This window comes from Staurois parvus, unplaced genomic scaffold (genome assembly GCF_062004578.1).
Source record: "Staurois parvus isolate SC_StPar_1 unplaced genomic scaffold, SC_StPar_1.0 ptg001442l, whole genome shotgun sequence".
Lineage (NCBI taxonomy): Eukaryota > Metazoa > Chordata > Amphibia > Anura > Ranidae > Staurois > Staurois parvus.
The window spans coordinates 10,152-30,422 of record NW_028319238.1 but is presented as its reverse complement, the minus strand read 5'-3'; the positions used below and the strand labels follow the sequence as shown (position 1 = coordinate 30,422).

Genomic DNA, 20,271 nt, shown 5'->3' with positions numbered 1-20,271 from the left:
CACACATCCTCTTTCTCCTAAAAATTCCCATCCTAGCACAAATACTCCCCACCTAATCTCCCCTCCTAGCACAAATCCTATCCCTAAAATTCAGCTTCTAGAATAACCCCTCCTAGCACAAATCCCCCCTCCTAGCAGAAGTTCCTCCATCCTAGCACAAATCCCTCCTCCTAGTACAAGTCCCCCCTCCTAGCATAACCCCCTTAAAATTACACTTCTCAGCACATATCCTCCTTCCTCACCCAAATGCCCTCAAATATCACCCAAAATCCCCCCTCCTAGCATACCCCCCAGTTTTCCCCTACTAGTACATATCCCCCCAAATCCCCCCTTTTAATAACCCCCATTCATCCTCCTAGCACATATCCTCCTAATCTCCCATCCTAGTACATATCCCCCAATCACCCCTCTTTTCTCTTCCTAGTACATATTCCCCATCCAGTACATATCACCCCATATTTCCTCCTAGCAAATATCCCCCCAATCCCCCATCCTAGTACATATCCCCCTCAATACCCCCATCCTAGTACATATCTCCCCAAATCACCCCTCCTAGCAAATGCCCATCCCCCATTCCTCCTCCTACGATTTATCATCTTCCTTTCATTAACCTTCCCAGCAAAAATAGCCTCTCATCTCCCCATCTCTACAAAGCTCTCAGCCCAAGCACAAAATTATTACCTCCCCCAGCATTGTGTTCCCACTACTGTTCTCCCACCTGTAAGTCACCCCCCCCCAAGTTACAGCTTGAAGATAATCACTACAGAGCCCAGAGGGGGTGCGGGCTGTGCTGTGCTCTCCCCTCTCCTGTCAGAGCAGCTCCTCGGTACAGTAGATGACAGGGGAGTACATTTAGATTGAAGAAAAGAGACAGGAGGCGCCGTCTGAGTGTAGTAATAATTCTGTATTTAATAGCAAAGGATTAAAAACACTCACAAAGGAAGTAATAAAACAAGCTCATCTGTGTATATGGGAGATGGCCGTTCCTCAAAAACATCCTGCAGGCGCCCCCGGTGGTTGGTGCAATAGCAGCTGGCTGATGGAGATGGTGGGAGACATTGCAGTGGTCAATCCTACAGAATGGTGGTGTTGTAGAGCTGATCCAGCGACGTTTGTGCAGGAAGGAACTTAGTATCTAGCCTGGTACACACCGCCAGGATGTGACATCACAGGAAGAGGCAGAGGGTCAGTGGGAAGGAAGAGCACAGACGTGGGAAACTCAGGCTACATGCTCAGATCCTCTAGCTCCTTCTATTGGCCTGGTGGACCTTGGGGAAGTAGCAGCTTAAATAGAGGACACTGCCAGGCGTGGAACAACAATGCTCAGCGGAGGCTTAAAGACACAGTAACATGGAAAGAAGGCATATAAATGTGGAACATGATCTCAAAGCACGAAACTATAAAAAAAAATATAAAAGATGATATTATAAAGAGAGGACTGAATCATAAAACAGAAAATTATGAAGGATATATATGTGTATAACGGTGTACACGTACTGTTATTAGCAATGATGATAAAAATGGTAATCAATGTAAAATTGCACATACGGTAGTGTCAGTAACAAAAAGAAATCGGGCACTGGAAAAAAAAAGTGAAAAAGTAATTACTCCCTAAACCTCCTGCTGCATAACCCAAGTGGCAAGTCCTCCAGGTCCTGAAGCTGCAAAGCAGCACCACAACCTCCACACTACCACCACCATGTCTGACTGTTGGGATGATGTTCTTTTATGAAATGTTGTGTTACGTTTACACCAGATGTAACGGGACGCACACTTTCCAAAAAGTCAAATAGTCCAACTTTTGTCTTATCAGTCCACTGAATATTTGCACTAACGTTTTGGGGATAATCAAAATGATTTTTGGCAAATGTGAGACGAGCCTTTGTGCTTTTGGTCAGTGGAGGCTTTGGCCTTGGACTGCTTCTATATAAGTGATTTCTTGATTCAATAGGTCTGGCAGTAATCAGGCCTCATTGTGGCAAGTGAAATTTAACTCAGCTTTCCAAATGATGTGATTAATCACAGTTAATTAGTGATTTAGCAAAGGGGGGGGGGGTAATTTTTCATATAGGGACAGGCAGGTTTGGACAGCTTTTTTTTCCCTTAATCAATTAGATCATAATTTAAAAATGTGCATTTTGTATTTACTTGGGTCATTTGTGTCATATTAAAAATGTGTTTGATGATCTGAATCATTTAAGTGTGACAAATATGCAAAAAAAAAACCACAATCAGGAAGGGGGCAAATACTTTTTCACAGCACCATATGTGTCTTTGCATACATAGAGGCATTTTAGAAGAGGAAGAGGAATGTTTACAGGCAGAGAACGTTTACAGGCAGAGAACGAGAAACATTCAGGAGAGGAGCTTTTGGGCAGAAAAAACATGGAATGCACACAAACACACATAACGCTAGGTACATTTAGGTGCGTTCCCACGTTTGAATGAATTAAAAACTTGGGTGCCTCCACAAATAAGGAGGAAAAAATTAAAAAAGAGACAGCCGTGGGAGAGTTCCTTCTGGTGTAGGGGTTCAACAGGTAACTGGATAACATATAGGAGAAGAAGGTAACATGCAGTGGTGACCCTCTGACATCTGTGACATCGGTGGGGTTGCTCAGCTCCCTAATGGGGGATCCGACAACCTGGAGTGATTATTGCTCACACAATATTCCTGTATAAAACACTGTCAATGTGCGGTGCCACAAAACACGTTGACGGTGTTCATTACTATTCTGTGAGAAATAAATATCACATTTATGAATAATCCATATGTGTGGATTTGTAAAAACCTTAAAATGTTTAAAAAAAAAGAAAAACAAATTTTAAAATTGAATAAAAAAATGATTTCTTTAATTTTTTACATACTCTTACCAGTCAGTGCCCCTGATCAGCCGTCATAGGATGACACTGTACTGCACTGGTTGCAGTACAAATGGAAAAAAATGTATTGAATGTCTTTATTTTCCAAAAGAAAAGTGACAAACATTTACAGCTTCAAAAAACTCGTCATGGCACTTACTAAACACCTTGGACCGTCTACTTTCCAAAAAGGAAAGTTTTGGGGGGATATTTGTACTGTCATGGCATTTTTTTGAACGTCATGAAATTAGATTGTCCGTCAATACATCAGGATTGATTGATTTTCAGATATATATCCTTCAGAAGTCACCTAATTAGTAAACAGAGTCCCCCTGTGTGTAATTTAATCTCAGTATAAACACAACTGTTCTGTGAAGCCCTCGGAGAACATTAGTGAACAAACAGCATCATGAAGGCCAAGGAACACACCAGGCAGGTCAGGGATAAAGTTGCGGAGATGTTTAAAGCAGGGGCATTAAAAGACCTGGACCAGGGCGGATGGGTTAGAGAGCAGAAAATGAAAGGGTGAAGGTGTACAGTTAAGAGGCCAAATAGGACCCGAGGTGCTACCGGCATGGTCCTGGAGTCGGATGGGAGGGATCTGGTAAGATCATAGTTTGGATAAGTATTGCTGATGAGAGAAAGTCAGGGAAGAGATCGAAGAAAGGCCTTTAGGCATCATGGCGGGGTCTGCGATGTGCAGGAGAGGCCGTCGGGCTGTTGTTGGTAGTGGAGCCTCTGGCAGGAATTCTCGGAGGAGTGGAAGGGACCGATCGGCGGCGGCGGAGATGGGGGCCTTGCCAATCCCATTGATTGTGAATTTTCGTTTTTACAATAGACCGGTACTAATCCCACTCATAGGGATGTTCCGTTGCAATAAACCACTCTGTCTCATGTGTGCCCATGTGAAGCATGGCCAACAAAACTTCACAATCAATGGGAAAACCTATCCCATTCAAGCTTTTTATAACTGCTCCTCTACATATGTAATATATTGTCTGTCCTGCCCTTGCGGCTTTTTGTATGTGGGACGTACCATTAGAACACTGCGAAAAAGATTTGGTGAGTACCGTAGGTTAGTTGACGACGGCATCACCAAACACAGTGTTCCCCGCCATTTTTCAGAGTTTCATTCTAAATCTTCTTCGCATTTGCAGGTATGGGTCATTGAGGCTATACCAGACCACCTTCCCTTAGCTGAACGTTTTAAATTACTATGCCAACAGGAGACTTATTGGATCTTCACTTTAGATACCCTTGCACCCAGGGGCCTTAATGAATAGATCGAGATACACACTATCATTAAACAATTTACCCCCTTATACTTTTCTCATTTTTCATTGCCCACACCACCTTGTTTACTTCCCCCCCCCCCCTTTGTTTATTTGTCTACCCCATATTTTACACCGTAGCCAAAATGTTTCTTTTTCTATATGTAATTTAACATCCCATGTGTAATTGAATATCCCTTGTTTAATTTTCTATTCTTCATATGCTCTATTATGAATTCCATGGGCTCATACATATACACGCAAACGTTTTTTATTTTTTACCCGTCCTCATGTTTATACCCCCCCAAAAAATACAGATATATGGTCTATTAATTTATATATAATATTATTTTATATTCATTTTTATTTTTATTCTATTATCATTATTTTTATTTATTTTTATTTTTTATTTTAAATATATATTTTTTAATTCTTAATTTAATATTTTAACTTTAATTTTTAAATACACTCAATAATATATATTTTCTAATGTTTTGAGATTCCTTTTTTATTATATTATCCTTTTCCCTGCCTAGTTTGTGTTTCTATGTGTGCCCAAACTCATTAATACATTACTATTCATATATGCTTAAGCAGCTATTTATTTTGTCCAGACATTGCTATTGTAGTTCATCTCCCTCTTCCCCCTTCACACCCCCGCTCCCCCCCTCCCCTTCCTTTTCTTCACATGTTCCTCAGATTGTAGCTACCCATTATTCATGATCTCTCCTTTTATTGTTCACTATCTTGTATGTATTATATATTTACCAGCCCGCCCCCTTAGTTGCCCCACCCCCTTTTCCTTCCCCTGTTTATTGGCTCACTTTAGTGGCCAATCAGGTCTGAAGAAAAGGCTGGTTGCCTTGAAACGTGTTACCGCCCCCTTGGACGATTCTCAGCAACATTTTGACGTCACTTCCGCCCGGCGGCCATCTTGGATGCGCCTCATGCTGGCCCCACTATCTACGCTGATGTGAGAGATCAGCAGCGCCTGCCCTGGATCACGGTTCTCCTCTGCGCCGCGACTCCCGGTTACTGCGCCTGCCGTCCGCGCTTCCTTCTGTGGGACCCGCCTAGAGTGTCAGCCGCTGAATACCCTGGCACTGTAGCCATCCGCCCATGATGTGCAGCACAGATGACGTCCTCCTCTTCCTACTAAATTTGATGCCTGATACCTACCCACATCTTGTGAGTTTTTAATTTTGTGTGCAATAAACTGTTATAATCTTACTGCACTTAGTGTGGCGCACCTCTCTCTCTCTTTTATTTTTGTACTACAGAGTCCGGTTTACTCTAGAGAGTGCAAGCTTCACGGCGGTGTCTACATTGCAGCTTTGTATATATATGTATACACACATCTATATATATGTGTATACCGTTTATTTTAATCCAGTACTGTTTTACCACAAGCCCCTCCTTTTTTTTTTTTCCCCCCTCCCTCCTTTTATTATTATTAAGACTTTTTGAGTGAACTTTATACCCACCACGATCTCTCTTGCGCCAATTACATTTTCGTCTCATATACAGTACGTACACGCAGGTCCGGTGCTAGATTATTTTGCGCCCTAGGCAAGACCAGCTACCCCCCCCTCCCCAAAAAAAAAAAATTAAAAACAGAAAATATTAAATCAACAAAACAGAAAGATGCTAAATTTCTTTTCAAAAATAAATACCATAAGATGCCACCAGCACCAATACAAAATCAATGTCAGAGAGGAAGTGTATCTGTGGCTGGCAGTGGCAGGGTGACAATGGCAGTGAGTGGAGGATGATGGATCCAAGCTCTGACAGATCCCAGGCTGGAATTCCCCAGGCAATGGGGGGAGGTAAAACATTGTGACAGCAGGCAGCCCAGCCCTCACACACAGAGAGAACACCTGAACACCACCCATCGTGCTCACGTGCAGAAGTGAACCCATACATCAATTGGGCGTGCATATGTAAATGGTGTTTGTAGCACACATATGAGGTATTTTTTTTAAGTCCGCAAACGTGCAAACTACAACGAAAAACCCGTAAGTGATCACAAAAAATGTGCAAGTGCGAACACCACACGAAAAAGTGCACTTAGGGGTGTGTTTGTCCTACCCCCGGAAGGGTTGGACCGTTACCCTGATCCCCCGTGGCACGAAGCTCCTGACAGGGACAAGGTTCCCATTTGGTCCTCCTGGCCAAAAGGCCTGGTGGACCACCGTTCCTTATGCCCAGCCGAAGCCGGACATCCAGTACTAGGCAAGGGGGCTCTCCCGAAGAGAAAGCCCCCTAGGGATCAGGGGAGGAAGGAACCAAAAGGCCACACATCCTCCCCCTAGACTTCAGGGTAGGCCCGAGGACCCACACCCTCCATCCGTGAAAAACACACACATAAGTAAAGTAAAAAGTGACAAAACGTGGGAGTGCATAATAAATAAGGTAATAAAGTAAAGAAAAAATAAAAAAGTGGTACCGTGCCGAATTGTGCACAGACCAGGCCCTGAGGCCCGTAGCAAAAATTGCCCTGGACTTAGCCAAAAGACCTGGTCCTTAGGGCACTGTGCAAAAAGAGGTGAAAAACAGTGGCCATGTGTCATCTTCACACCGTGGGGTCCCACACCCAAGTGTTACTAGTGACACCCCTGAGAGCGTCTTCCCCAGGGGGCACTGAGTTTGCGGACTTTTTGCGTCCCCAGCCCCTGACCAGACCAAGGTAGATCCGTCCAAATCAGGAGGTACTGGGTCTTTCCAGTCTTCCCAGAGGAATTACTCCCAAGGCCCCAGAACGTATCATGGCGCTCCCTGGTTTCTGTCCCTCCGGTACTAGCCTTCCGGACCCCCATCATACCAGTGAGGGTACTATACAACAACCATCCCCGCAAAGCTAGAATGGCCGGGAGCACCCCCACTGGACACTGATAAGAACAGATACTACACTTGATCTTAGCCAAAAGGCCGAGAAGCGACACATATGAGGTATTGCTGAGATCCTTAGAGGAGAGCAATAAATCCAGCGCTAGACCTCCTCTGTAACTCTATACTGGTACCCTGTAAAAATGATTAAAGCGTCACCTATGGAGATTTTTAAGTTCCGTAGTTTGTCACCTTTCCAGAATTGTAAAGCATGACATGTTAGGTGTCTATTTTCTCGCTGTAACATCCTCTTTTATATTTTACAAAAAAATTGGGGTGTATATTGAGTTTTGTTGATTTTAATTCACTTAAGTGTATTTTTTTTTTTAAAACAGCATTTTAAAAAAGAGCTGCGCAAATACCATGTGACATAAATAAATTGCAACAATCGCCATTTCGTTCTCTAGGGTGTTTGATAAAAAATATATAATGTTTGTGGATTATACAGTAAGTCATTTTCTAGCAAAAAATGCAAATTTTGTAAACAAAGTCCCGGAAAATGTTTGGTCTTCAAGCGGTATAAACATTCCGGGTGTTATTCGTTACTTTTGTGTGAATGATGAAACATCTGCAAAGCAGGTTTTTTTTCATCGCTACCCGCCTGGCCACCACACATTAACAAACAGGTGGGATCTTCGTCGTTCTGCGTAGATGTTCCTGAACTCCCCTCAGAATATGGCCGTGCAGCTGCGTGCTCTCGGTGTGCCTGTGTCCCCTTGACACAGCTCTCTGATTGGCCCTTCTGATCACATGATGGCTGTGTCCAATCACAGCCTTCATGTGATGTCAACACAGCTGCCATTCAGTTTATTGGCTCTGCCTCTCCTCACACAGAGACGGCTAGTAAGGAGAAGCAGAGCTGATCTGGGATCACTGTGAGTTACACACGAACTGATCACCCCATAGTGTCCCCCACACAGCTGTCAGTGCACCAGTGATCCACATCTGTCACACAGCACCAGTGATCCGCATCTGTCACACAGTACCAGTGATCCGCATCTGTCACACAGTACCAGTGATCCGCATCTGTCACACAGCACCAGTGATCCGCATCTGTCACACAGTACCAGTGATCCGCATCTGTCACACAGTGCCAGTGATCCGCATCTGTCACACAGTACCAATGATCCACACCTGTCACACAGTACCAATGATCCACACCAGTCACACAGCACCAGTGATCCACATCTGTCACAGTACCAGTGATTCACATCTGTCATGGTGTACCAGTGTAAAATTTCACATCTGTACCAGTGATCATCCACTTCTGTACCAGTGATCCACATGTGCCACTACCTACCAGTGTAAAATCCACATCTGTACCAGTGATAAACATCTGTACAGTGAACATCAAAATGTCTAAAAAATGATACATCCGCGAGGAGGCTTTCCAGATGCTGAGTAGGATGGACAAGAGTAGCGGGGAACTCTCTCTGTCAGACTCAGATTCTGAGTATGAGCCAGTTGAAAGCAGTGGGAGGAGAGAGTCCAAACAACGAGGTTCTGGAGATCTGAGGAGGAGCGGGCATCCACCAGTAGCGCACTGGCGAGTACAAGCAGCGTAGCAATCCCAAAAGAAGTAGGCATCCACCAGTAGCACTACAAATCCTGGTGCCATGGCGAGTACAAGCAGGGCCACATTCCCGATGATAGGCCAGGCACTAGCAGCAGGGTTTCCCGTCCACAAAGAGGTACGTCCCATACTAGCCTCCTAGATGTACTTTTATATTCCACGTGGCTGCCTGCTAATTCGGCAGAACCTACAATTCCCCCTTTTACAGCACAGCCAGGCCCTCAGATACAAGCAGAAAATGATACCCCAATTAGTTTTTTTCATTTATTTTGTACTAATGATCTGCTAAATTACATTGTGGAGCAGTGTCACCTGTATGGCAGCCAATATATAGCCAGCAATCCCACTTCATCATATGCCCGCCTATTTGTGTGGAAACCCCTCATCGTGGAGAAATTTAACATTTTTCTTGGGCTTACTCTGAACATGGGACTGACAAAAAAAATGAAGTCCTTTCCTGCTGGTCTACCCAACCTATATATCATATTCCAGTCTATTCATCTTGTATGCCCAGAACACGCTATGAGATGACAATGAGGTTTTTGCCCTCCTCCAAATCATCCTGATTATGATAAGCTATTCAAGATTCGGCCAGTAATCAACTTTTTTTGCTGTACCTTCAAGGAAATGTTTACCCCCGACAAAAATATTTGTGTGGATGAATCCCCAGTCCACTTTACTGGAAGGCTTGGCATCAAACAGTACATCCCCAGTAAATGGGCCAAATATGGAGTAAAATTCTACAAGGCATGTGACAGGGCCACGGGATATACCTACAACTTCAAGATTTATGAGAGAAAGGACTGCCAGCTAGACCCCCCCTGGATGCCCTACTTATATAAGGACAAGTGGCAAAATTGTTTGGCAGCTTATAGAACCGCTGTTCGAGAAGGGTTACCATTTGTATATAGATAATTTCTATATAAGTCTCCCATTATTCCACTCTCTCTATTTGAAGAAAATTGTGGCCTGTAGGACAGCACGGGCCAACCGCAAGGGCTTCCCACAATGACTGGTCACTACAAAATTAAAACGGGGAAATGGCCAGTTTGCAGAATTAAGTGATCCTAGCCCTAAAGTGGAAAGATAAGAAATGTCTATATCCTTTTCGCAATTCATGATGACACCTTGGTGGAACTTCAGCCATACTTAGCCACCCGGAAATCAATCTATTGGTATAAAAAGGTTGCCATCTACTTGTTTCAGTTAGCCCCGTACAATTCTTATGTCATCTTTTGTAAGTGCACACAAATATCCCTAACCTACCTGAAATATCAAGAGGATATTGTTGCAGACCTTCTCTATCCACCTGACCATGACCATGAACAAATTTGCTCTGATTCATAGACTCCATGGGAGGCATTTCCCCGATATCCCCCCTCTTACCCAAACAGGCCGCAGCCCCCCCAAAACTGTTGTGTATGTTTCAGTAACTACATTCGCCATGACACTCAATACTGCTGTACCCAATGTCCTTCCCAGCCAAGACTCTGGATGCGTCATGGCGGTCACATGATCCCTAAACCCCGCCCTGCCTATTCCACCTCCCGGCTTCTGAAATGCTTAAAGGGTCGGGAGGCGCCGGCGTGAAGGGGTTAATGTTTAAAATTTTATTTGCTGGGCAATGGGAAGCCAGTGGAGGGATTGGCAGAGAGGGATGGAGGTCAGTGGAGGAATTGGCAGAGAGGGGTGGAGGACACTGAGTGGAGGCCAGTGGAGGGATTGGCAGAGATGGGTGGAGGCCAGTGGAGGGATTGGCAGAGAGGGGTGGAGGCCAGTGGAGGGATTGGCAGAGAGGGGTGGAGGACACTGAGTGGAGGCCAGTGGAGGGATTGGCAGAGAGGGGTGGAGGGATTGGCAGAGAGGGGTGGAGGCCAGTGGAGGGATTGACAGAGATGGGCGGAGGCCAGTGGAGGGATTGGCATAGAGGGATGACAGACATGGAACGGTTAGTAAGGTGGATGAGTCTGGAAGCAGCATTCATGATAGACTGAAGAGGGGATAGCCTGAGATGAGGATGGAGTTACAATAGTCAAGGCGAGATATAACCAGGGAGTGAATAAGTTGCTTAGTGATTTCCGAGGTTAGGAACGGGCGTATCTTGGAGATGTTGCGGAGGTGACGTCTACGTGATTTGGACAGGGATTGGATTTGGGGCTGAAAGGACAGATGGGAGTCTAGGATTACACCTAGTACCCTGGCATGAGGGGGGGGGGGGGGACTGATGGTTGTGTTATTGATCTTGATGGAGAAGTCGGGGGAGGGGGCACGGGCTGGTTATGGATTTAGTGTAATGTACAATCAATTCTCTTGTTGCTGTTATCTAATGATTATTGTTTTGTATCTTTCATTATATAGGGGCATATTTCAGGATCTTACACAGTTGGGATCTTTTCAAGGTCATCAGAGAGTGACTATGAATGGCTTATCAACCTACTAAATTCGCAGCCCTTCCATATCACAGTCTCCACCGTCCTTCCTCACTACATCTCCAACAATGGCGAGGAGCAGTTCAGGGAGGCCGTCTCTCGGTGCACGTTCGGTATTTTGTATCACACCAAGAAAAGAGGACGAATCAACATTGTGGACGTCACCGACTCTTTATATGATGAGGAGCTGAAATATCTGTGTGAGCGCCTAGGTAAGAGGTCATCATGTATGTGGCTGATTCATAACACAGACGGCTACATGGGCTGATGTTCCATCATGTATGATTCGGGTAGTAGGGTTCATCACTGCCCATCCCCCACACACAATCATGGCCAAACATCTTGTCCCCCCGGCATTTGTCAGATAACACCCCACTTCACCCAGAAAATTGCTGCAATGACAAATGTTCCGGCATTCTGGTGTCATTTCTTGTGTTTGTATTGTATGACACCAAAAAGTGGAGAAACAACAAGCCAAATCTGACACCTTCCATGCAAAACTACAAAAATGGACCCCAAACATCCTACTACACCTCCTACTACCCCAACTACTACACCTCCTACTACACCTCCTACTGCCCCAACTACGACACCTCCTACTACCCCAACTACTACTGTTCATACTAAACCTCCTACTACTCCAACTATTACTATTCCTACTACCCCAACTACTACACCTCCTACTACAACTATTAGTATTCCTACTACCCCAACTACTACTGTTCCTACTACACTTCCTACTACCCCAACTACTACACCTCCTACTCCTCCAAATATTACTATTCCTACTACCCCAACTACTACTATTCCTGCTACACCTCCTACTACCCCAACTATTACTATTCCTACTACACCTCCTTCTACTCCAACTACTACTATTCCTATTACACCTCCTTCTACTCCAACTACTACTGTTCCTACTACACTTCCTACTATCCCAACTACTACACCTCCTACTCCTCCAAATATTACTATTCCTACTACCCCAACTACTACTATTCCTGCTACACCTCCTACTACCCCAACTATTACTATTCCTACTACCCCAACTACTACACCTCCTACTACAACTATTACTATTCCTACTACCCCAACTACTACTATTCCTACTACACTTCCTACTACCCCAACTACTACACCTCCTACTCCTCCAACTATTACTATTCCTACTACCCCCACTACTACTATTCCTACTACACCTCCTACTACCCCAACTACTACTATTCCTACTACACTTCCTACTACCCCAACTACTACACCTCCTACTCCTCCAACTATTACTATTCCTACTACCCCAACTACTACTATTACTACTACACCTCCTACTATCCCAACTACTACTATTCCTACTACACCTCCTACTACTATTCCTGCTACACCTCCTACTACTATTCCTACTACACCTCCTACTACCCCAACTACTACTATTCCCACTATACCTCCTACTCCAACTACTACTATTCCTACTACCCCAACTACTACTATTCCTACTACACCTCCTACTACCCCCACTACTACTATTCCTACTACCCCAACTACTACTATTCCTACTACACCTCCTACTACCCCAACTACTACTATTTCTACTACACCTCCTACTTCCCCAACTACTACTATTCCTACTACCCTAACTACTACTATTCCTACTACACCTTATACTACTCCAACTACTACTATTCCTACTACACCTCCTACTACCCCAACTACTACTATACCTACTACACCTCCTACTATCCCAACTAATACTATTCCTACTACACCTCCTACTACCCCAACTACTACTATTCCTACTACACGTCCTACTACCCCAACTACTACTATTCCTACTACACCTCCTACTACTATTCCTACTACACCTCCTACTACCCCAACTACTACTATTCCCACTATACCTCCTACTCCAACTACTACTATTCCTACTACACCTTCTACTACCCCAAACTACTACTATTCCTACTACACCTATTACCCCAAACTACTACTATTCCTACTATACCTCCTACTACCCCAACTACTACTATTCCTACTACACCTCCTACTACCCCAACTACTACTATTTCTACTACACCTCCTACTTCCCCAACTACTACTATTCCTACTACACCTTATATTACCCCAGCTACTACTATTCCTACTACACCTCATACTACCCTATCTACTACTATTCCTACTACAGTTGCAAGAAAAAGTATGTGAACCCCTTGGGATTACGTGGAGTTTTGCATGAATTGGGCATAAAATGTGCTCTGAACGTCATCTAAGTCACAACAATAGAAGAACACAGTCTGCTGAACATAATACTACACAAACATTAGATGTTGCCATGGTTTAATTGCACATAACATGTAAACATTCACAGTGCAGGGAGGAAAAAGTATGTGAGGCCCTAGCTTAATGACTTCTCCCAGAGCTAATTGGAGCCAGGAGTGAGCCAACCTTGACTCCAATCAGTGTGATGATATTGGATGTGTTGCTGACAGCTGTCCTGCCCTTAAAAAACACACACCTGTTTTGGGTTTACTGGTTTCAAGAAGCACTGTCTGATGTGAACCATGACTTGCAGAAAAGAGCTCTTAGAAGACCTACGATCAAGAATTGTTGACTTGCATGAAGCTGGAAAGGGTTACAAAAGTATCTCCAAAAGCCTTGATGTTCATGTGTCCATGGTAAGACAGACTGTCTACAAATGGAGAAAGTTTAGCACTGTTGCTACTCTCCCTAGGCGTGGTCGTCCTGTAAAAATGACTGCAAGAGCACAGCGCAGAATGCTGCATGAGGTAAAGAAGAATCCCAGAGTGTCAGCTAAAGACCTACAGAAATCTCTGGCACATGCTAACATTTTTGTTGACACATCTACAATAAGGAAAACATGAAACAAGAATGGAGTACATGGGAGGACACCACGGAGGAAGCCATTGCTGTCCAAAAAGAATATTGCAGCACGTTTGAAGTTTGCAAAAGAGCACCTGGATGTTCCACAGCACTACTGGCAAAATATACTGTGGACAGATGAAACCAAGATTGAGTTGTTTGGGAAGAACACACAACACTATGTGTGGAGAAAAAAAGGCACAGCACACCAACATCAAAACCTCATCCCCACTGTGAAACATGGCGGAGGGAGCATCATGGTTTGGGGCTGCTTTGCTGCCTCAGGGCCTGGACGGATTGTTGTCATTGATGGGAAAATAATTCCAGAGTTTATCAAGACATTTTGCAGGAAAACGTACGATCATCTGTCCGCCAACTGAAGCTCCGCAGAGGATGGGTGATGCAACAGGACAATGACCCAAAGCATACAAGTAATTCAACAAAACAATGGCTGCAACAGCACAGAATATGCCTTCTGGAGTGGTCCAGTCAGAGTCCTGACCTCAACCCGATTGAAATGCTGTGGCATGACCTTAAGAGAGCGATTCACACCAGACATCCCAAGAATATTGCTACACTGAAACAGTTTTGTGAAGAGGAGTGGTCCAAAATGACTCCAGATCATTGTGCAGGTCTGATCTGCAACTACAGGAAACGTTTGGTTGAGGTTATTGCTGCCAAAGGAGGGTCAACCAGTTATTAAGTCCAAAGGTTCACATACTTTTTCCTCCCTGCACTGTGAATGTTTACATGTTATGTGCAATTAAACCATGGCAACATCTAATGTTTGTGTAGTATTATGTTCATTATGACTGTGTTCTGTTGTTGTGACTTAGATGACGTTCAGAGCACATTTTATGCCCAATTCATGCAAAACTCCATGTAATCCCAAGGGGTTCACATATTTTTTCTTGCAACTGTATACCTCCTACTACTCCAACTACTACATCTCCTACTACACCTGCTACTACCCCAACTACTACTATTCCTACTACACCTGCTACTATTCCAACTACTACTATTCCTACTACACCTCCTACTACCCCAACTACTACTATTCCTACTACATCTCCTACTACCCCAACTACTACTATTCCTACTACATCTCCTACTACCCCAACTACTACACCTCCTACTACCCCAACTACTACTATTCCTACTACACCTCCTACTACCCCAACTACTACTATTCCTACTACACCTGGTACTATTCCAACTACTACTATTCCTACTACACCTCCTACTACCCCAACTACTACTATTCCTACTACACCTGCTACTACCCCAACTACTACTATTCCTACTACACCTCCTACTACCCCAACTACTACTATTCCTACTACACCTCCTACTACCCCAACTACTACTATTCCTACTATACCTCCTACTACCCCAACTACTACTATTCCTACTACACCTCCTACATCTCCTACTACCCCAACTACTACTATTCCTACTATACCTCCTACTACCCCAACTACTACTATTCCTACTACACCTCCTACTACCCCAACTACTACTATTCCTACTACACCTCCTACTATCTCTGCTGCCGCACTCATCCCATGTAAATATTCTTCCATGTATGTATGTATTGGATGTAACGTGATGTCTTTATACACAGGGCAGGAGAAGGTGATTGTGGTTGTTGATGATGTTGAGGACGCCAGTAAGAAGGAGAAGGCCCGGATCCTGGAGGCACAGCCCAGTATTGGACGTTTGGCCAAGGATCTCTTTCTATTCAAAGAAGTTGAAAAACAAAACAAAACAAAGCCTATTGTAAAGTAACACAGAGGATATAACACACAGCACACACATACACTGTTGTTGTCCATTCATTAGGAAAGATGGAATATTACCTCAAAACTGTACCAATTAGTGATGGTCTGAACACCCCCCCGTTCCGTTCGAACATCCGAACCTACAAAATGTTTGACTTCAAACTTTGAAGACAAACTGAACACCCGAGTGGTATCTTCCTGCATCTGAGTATGTGGTGAGATCCCGCTCAGCTCCTACAATCCGGCATGAGGTCTGTGATGAAGTCTATGATTTTAGTAGTGAGACCTTCATTCATGTTCCAGCGGTCGGTGGGGTTCCCCTCTGTCAGCTGAATGTAAAAAGAATTGTCGGCATTGTTCAACAATAAAAAAACAGCATGGGGCCCCCCTCCCATCCATACCAAGCCCTTCAGGCCTGTGGGTTTTGAACCCCCATGCCAAAATGTTTTTAAATGGTATGGGGATCCCCCCAAAATCCATACCAGACCCTTATCTGAGCATGCAGCCAAGCAGGTCAGGAAAGCGGGTGCAAGTAAGCCCCCCCTCCTGGACCATACCAGGCTACATGCCCTCAACATGGGGGGGTGCTTTAGGACGGGGTGGCTCTCCCCCCAAAGCACCTTATCCCTATGTTGATGCGGGCAAAGGCCTTTTTCGGCCAGGGTTGTGGGGGTCTGTGGGTGGGAGGGTTATCGGAATCTGGAAGCCCCCATTAACAAGGGAGGCCCCCTGATCCCGCCCCCCATGTGAATGAGTATGCGGTACATGGTAGTAAAAAATGACAGGAGACGATCTCTGACAAGTCCTTTATTAAAAATAAAAAATGTCCCCTGAAGTAGATCCAACATCAATCATGATACTCGCTGTCACTACCTGAAAAAAGAACCCCCCCCCCCCCCCCCCCCCCCCCCGCAACACTGGCTCCCGGCCCTCTGACAGCTGCGCCCCTGATGACAGTTCTTATATACATCATAAGGGGGCAGGGTCACCCCGCCCCCTTGTGACATTACCCTATTCTGTGACTGGCCAAAGCATTGCACCTGACCTGTGGTTGGGTGCAGAGGCGTCCCTAGGGTTGGTGTCACCCAGTGCGATAACATTTGGTGACACCCCCTCCGACGATCCCCGCAGATTGGATCGGATCTGCGGATTGAGCATAATGGATTGGACTCCGATGCATTATGCTCAATCCGCAGATCCGATGCATCCTGCAGGGATTGTCGCCTTTCTTTACAACTTACCTTTTCTTGGAGCGGGTCCGGTGTCACCCCGTATAGATTGCACGCCGACAAGGATCTATTGCATTCTGTTGTTTTTTTCTATTTTATTCTAATATATTTTATTCTAATTCAGATTTATTCAATTCAGATTTTAGAAGACAGTTATATTTTTCTCTATGCTAGTCTATTCTATTGTTTTTTTTCTTTTCCATTCTTTTCTATTCTTATCTTTTCAAATCTGAATTTATTCTATTTGAAATTTGAATTTCATAAGATAGTTGTATTCTATTCTATTGAATACTATTCTATTGCTTCTTCTATTCTAATCAATTTTATTCTAATTCAGATTTATTCAATTCAAAATTCAAATTTCGGAAAACAAATATATTTTTTCTATTTAATTCTATTTTATACTATTGTATTTTCTATTCCATTATAATCTATTCTAGTTTGAATTTATTCTGTTTGAAATTGGAATTTCAGAAGATGGTTATATTCTATTTTACTCTATTCTATTGAATTCTATTCTATTGTTTTTTCTCTTCTATTCTTTTCTAATTTAAATGTATTCAAATTCAAAATTCGAATTTCGGAAAACAGTTATATTCTTTCTATTCTACTCTACTAGTTTTTTCCGTTGTATTCTTTTCTATTCTATTTGTTTATATTCTAATCTACTGAAATTGGAATGTATTCTATTCATAATTAAAATTTTTGAAACAGGTATACTCTATTCTATTGTTTTTCTTATCTATTTTATTTTCTATTCTATTTTATTCTAGTGCTTCATTTTCTATTCCATTATTTTCCTATTCAAATTTGAGTTGCATTTGATTCAAATTTCATCCCTTTTGTGCGTAAAGATGAACATAAGCTTTGGCCCAGTGTCGGTATGTAAACAGAGATTGCACCATATATGTGAGATATCATTGTGAACATCAGATGGAGGGCAGTTATTCTAGCACTAGACATCCTGTTTAAATCTAATATGATAACCTATAAAGGCTTTTAAAGCATCACCCATGGATATTAAAGATTTACGTAGTGTGTGTGCACATTTACAACATGTCATGATTGGTATCTATTTACTCGGTATAACATCCTCTTTTATATTTTATCAAACAATTGGAAAATACATTGTTTTTTGTGCATAAAAATTCAAAAAAAGTTTTTGTTTTTTTAATGCGTTTGAAAAATCGCTGTGCAAATACTGTGTGACATAAAAAATTGAAACACCCACCGTTTTGTCCTCTAAGGCCTCTGATTTAAAAAAATATATATAATATTTGGGGGTTCAAAGTAATTTTCTAGCAAAAAAAAGTTTTTTTTTTCATGTAAAGAAAAAAGTGTCAGTGGTCTTCAAGTGGTTAGAAGAGTGGGTGATGTGTGGCATAAGCTTCTCATGTTGGCCCTGAAATGCCAGGATAGTAGAAGAACCCCCCAAATTATCCCTTTTTGGAAAATACAGTCCAAGATATTTGCTAAGGGGCATGGTGAGTATTTTGCAGATCTCTTTTGTTGCCACAAGTTTTTGGAAAAAGTATTCTTTTCTTTTCTTTAAGAAAAAACCCCATGTGACAAAAGAAATGTGATCTAAAAAATACTCACCGTGTCTCTTATCAAATTCCTTGGGGTGTCTACTTTCCAAAAAGGGGTCATTTGGGGGGGGGGGTTGTTTGTACTATTCTGGTACTGTGATAGATAGTGAGGATGTGATATGAGAAAATATACCCCCTGAAGGCCTGATGGCAGTCATTGTGTTTTGGGGGGCCTGTGTGGCTAGATTGCCAAAAAGTCTCTCTTATGTGGTGTCTCCATACTCGGGAGAATTAGCAGAATGTGTTTTGGGGTGTTATCGCACATATAGCCATGGCATACGTGAGCAATATATCATTTATAGTAAATGACAACTTTGTTTATAAAAAAACAAAATGTTTTGTCATTTTCCCCAGATTTTTAGCAAAAAATAAAATCTTCCATGGACTCAACATCAGGGCCTGAACTTGCTTGTCTGATGTGGGGGTGCAGTAAAAAATGTCAGGGGGCAGAGGATGTGAGTTCAGTAGGGCAGTGTAGAGTGGTTCAGTAAGGCAGAGAGTAGGGTCAGCAGTTTGTAGGATAGTGTACAGAGACCATTAGTGTGTAGGACAGTGTACAGTGGGCAGAAGATGGAGCAGCAGAACAGTGTGCAGGGGGTCAGCAGAGAGTGTACAAGAGTCAGTATGGCAGCTTACAGGGGTCAGCAGGGTGGAGAACAGGGATCATCAGGTCAGCAGTGCAGAGGACAGGGGTCAGTATCGCAGTGCAAGGAGGTCAGCAGGGCAGAAGACAGTGGTCAGCAGAGAAGAGGACAGAGCACGCAGTAGAGCTCCCCCATCATCTCCGCACCACACACAGCCTAGGCACTCAGATGTCCTCCTTCCCACCCAGCACAGAGCTGAGATTGGATTCCCTTACAGATGCAGCTTGTAGCTGGCTACTGCAGCCGCCATTCTGATCGGGGAATTTCACAAGTCATCACCGCAACATCGTAGCCGGGTGCACACTGGGCAGATTCAGGCTGTGTTTGTAAGGAAATCTGAGCGATGTGCAGTGTGGGGAGGAGGAGATCTGTTGCTCCGAGTGCAATGTGTGTTGTGTGGGGAGGAGGAGATCTCTTGTTCCGAGTGTCCTGTGTACTGTGCGGGGAGGAGGAGATCTGTTGCTCCGAGTGTCCTGTGTGCTGTGCGGGAAGGAGGAGATCTGTTGCTCCGAGTGTCCTGTGTGCTGTGCGGGGAGGAGGAGATCTGTTGTCCTGAGTGCCCTGTGTGCTGTGCGGGGAGGAGGAAATCTGTTGCTCCCAGTGCTCTGTGTGCTGTGCGGGGAGGAGGAGATCTGTTGCTCTGAGTGTCCTGTGTGTGGTGCGGGGAGGAGGAGATCTGTTGCTCCGAGTGCCGTGTGTGCTGTGCGGGAGGAGGAGATCTGTTGCTCAGAGTGTCCTGTGTGTGGTGCGGGGAGGAGGAGATCTGTTGCTCCGAGTGCCGTGTGTGCTGTGCGGGGAGGAGGAGATCTGTTGCTCCGAGTGCTCTGTGTGCTGTGCGGGAGGAGGAGATCTGTTGCTCCGAGTGCTGTGCGAGGAGGAGGAGATCTGTTGCTCTGGGTGCCCTGTGTGCGGTGCGGGAAGGAGGAGATCTGTTGCTCCGCGTGTCCTGTGTGCGGTGCGGGGAGGAGGAAATCTGTTGCTCCCAGTGCTCTGTGTGCAGTGCGGGGAGGAGGAGATCTGTTGTCCTGAGTGCCCTGTGTGCTGTGCGGGGAGGAGGAGATCTGTTGTCCTGAGTGCCCTGTGTGCTGTGCGGGGAGGAGGAGATCTGTTGCTCCGAGTGTCCTGTGTGCTGTGCG

At 44.2% G+C, this 20,271-nt stretch overlaps 1 protein-coding gene and 1 pseudogene across 1 annotated transcript in view; one reads left to right on the top strand and one right to left on the bottom strand.

The window, feature by feature from the left end:
* The window catches only part of LOC149435957 (uncharacterized), a 34,987-nt gene extending 18,496 nt beyond the window's left edge, over positions 1–16,491 (top strand). Inside the window, exons 5-6 of the mRNA XM_089662221.1 lie at positions 10,951–11,233; positions 15,517–16,491. Of these exons, the coding sequence (XP_089518347.1) occupies positions 10,951–11,233; positions 15,517–15,680 (447 nt within the window). The 3' untranslated portion in view covers positions 15,681–16,491. The remainder of the gene's footprint in view (positions 1–10,950; positions 11,234–15,516) is intronic.
* LOC149435958 (U2 spliceosomal RNA) lies at positions 6,958–7,073 on the bottom strand (annotated as a pseudogene).
* Positions 16,492–20,271: the final 3,780 nt, after the last annotated feature.